The sequence below is a fragment of the Pundamilia nyererei genome, unplaced genomic scaffold, assembly GCF_000239375.1.
Source record: "Pundamilia nyererei isolate P.nyererei 1_Seehausen unplaced genomic scaffold, PunNye1.0 scaffold00563, whole genome shotgun sequence".
NCBI lineage: Eukaryota > Metazoa > Chordata > Actinopteri > Cichliformes > Cichlidae > Pundamilia > Pundamilia nyererei.
The window spans coordinates 64,753-67,252 of NW_005187964.1; the positions used below are offsets into that span (position 1 = coordinate 64,753).

The 2,500-nt window shown below is 40.1% G+C and overlaps 1 protein-coding gene across 1 annotated transcript in view; it reads right to left on the reverse strand.

Moving 5' to 3' along the window:
* The window catches only part of caln2 (calneuron 2), a 30,193-nt gene that overhangs the window by 15,278 nt on the left and 12,415 nt on the right, over nucleotides 1-2,500 (reverse strand). The window contains exon 4 of the mRNA XM_005754422.1: nucleotides 801-913. Coding sequence (XP_005754479.1) covers nucleotides 801-913 — 113 coding nt within the window. The remainder of the gene's footprint in view (nucleotides 1-800; nucleotides 914-2,500) is intronic.

Here is a 2,500-nt window from a genome sequence, read left to right on the forward strand (position 1 = left end):
CACACACACACACACACACACACACACACACACACACACACACACACACACACACACACACACTTCTTCATTTCAATGAGTCACCCTGTTTCTCCTCTCATTTGACTCAAGGAAAGCACTGAACAGCTTCCTGAGCACTGTCGCTGTGCTCATCCAACCGTCCTCGCACTCAGCCTCCTCCCTACACATCAAAAGCGCACGTACACAAACTCAAAACTTTGCACTTTTCATTATTGTTGCATGTCTTACCTACGAGGCACAGAAAAAAGACTCGGAGAGAAGCTAATTTCTGTCTACAACAATTTTCAAAAACAAAGTAAGCACATGCAAATGAGCTTTATTTACTGTGGTGCCTAATTTGAACAGTGCATCCCCAAACTCCTCATTATGATAATGCTCTCTGCAACACATTAAATGATAAACACATGTATGCCCAAAAATCTCCAAAAAACGTACATAAAGAAACACACTTAATTCTCAGCAGGTCTCTTTTCCTTTAAGACTCAGATCCAAAAAGGGGGGGGGGGGAAGCTATGCAAGGGAACAGCAAAGGCAGGTAGGGGGGCTGAGAGTGTATTTTGTGTATGTGTGTATGTTTTATGCGTGCCTGCAGAGTTCTTGGAGAAACTAGGGCTGTTCTCAAAGATGTAAGACTTGTTCTGACTGTTAAAATACATAGTCAGAGGTGAGGCGGAAGAAGTAAGAGGAAGCATAAGGGATTGAACTGATAAATGATGAGGAGAGTGAGTGATGAGCAACAGACTGTTGACCAGCTGGGAGGAGGAAGCTTTGTCTCTCACCTGCCAGAAGATGTTGTCAATGGTGTTGCCTAGAAATCCTTCTCTGTTGTCAGATGACAGAAGCTTGGGCCCCAGTATCGTCATGAACTCCTCAAAATCCACCTGGCCGTCCCCTGCAGGTAGACAAACACACACACAGAAAAAGAGGAGCAAGGAGACAGACCAGCACAAAAAAACAATCAGATACTGAGACAGGAAGGATGGCAAAGCAGAGTTAAATAATGCATTTTATGACAAAGTTCATTTCTTTCCAGAAACAAAGGAGACAGATCAACAGATGGGTGTGTGCTTTCATCCATGACGAGCACTCGTGCAGCATCGGCCTTAATTCACCTTTCGGATACAATGCGTGGACCTGCACGAGTGTGTGCCTGTGTGTGTCTGTGGGACTGATTTTTGTGACAATTCAGGGATCATTTGGCAGATTTAAATTTAAAAGAGACAACTTTGCGTGTGCTTGCATTATGTATTCTGCAGCCATATGTTGTTATAGATAACAGTCAACAGGCAGCGCCCCGTGGAATAAATACACGCACTATGGCAGCACATTGTAAACACCATAAAACACCCAGACTTATTACACTGTATATTGCCAATATTGATTTTATGACCAGTTAAAATTGTTATCTAATGTTCGGATTATTACGTGTTATCGTAAGGAGCATATTAGACGCATTAGTAGTCTGGACAAGGTGCGGTAATGTTGTGTGAGAACACCGTTGTGTGTGTCAATTATTTTTTTTATTCCTTCCTGAAAATTATTTGTAATTTGGAAGATATAATAGAGAAAAAAATGATTCAAACAATACCCACAGATCACGCTAGAGAGCCTGAAAATGTTCTATAAACACACCAACAATTCAGTATGTTGAATACAAAATTAAGTTTTTGGTATATGAAGACATTCTTCTGAAGAAAATATATCTTCCTATACTTATTACAAAATTATGCATTTTTTGCAGTAAATGTCTTATTATCACTTTTAAATTATTTTTCAAAAATGACTAGGAGATTACAGACCCATAAAATAAACCATTATCTTGTATTATAGGATACTGCGCACATGAAAGAGCATCAGCTTGGTTCCAAAGCCTGACTACAGCTTCTCAAAAGAAATTTGAATTAACATAATATAGAATAATCTTATTTTTTTAAGACTATTTGCCTAAAGCTGAGGGAAAAGGATAATGCCGGATATCAGAGGATCAAGAATGCTTAAGAACTGATTTAATTATACATATAAAATACATCCGAAGAACTGCGCAGGTTTTCTGACACCTTATAAAATTTCTCATTCTTAAAATAATTTTGCCTTTCAGTGCTTTATGAGCGGTGACATGGGGATGATAGCAGTCAGGGGTAAAGGATTTTAAAAGAGATACTGTCTCTCAGCAGAACAAATGGCAGTGCTGCTCTCAAGCTGCTCATGGACGCAAAAAGCTTCTAGCTTTGACCTTTGATATTTACAGCGAGCCGTGAAATCAAGAGCAGGCTGATAAGAACCGGCCGAAAGACTGACTAGCTGGTTTGTGATTCAGGGACTGCTGATGAGAAATTGCGGCCCTCTGAGAATTTACAAGCAAAGCAGGAGTTTAAGGAGGAGGCAGGTTCTCTCTCTGTTGTCTCCAGGTGAATTAATTTTAGATAAGTGACCACCTGCTGCCATTTAGGCACTTCAAAGTTTGAAGGACACTGTAACT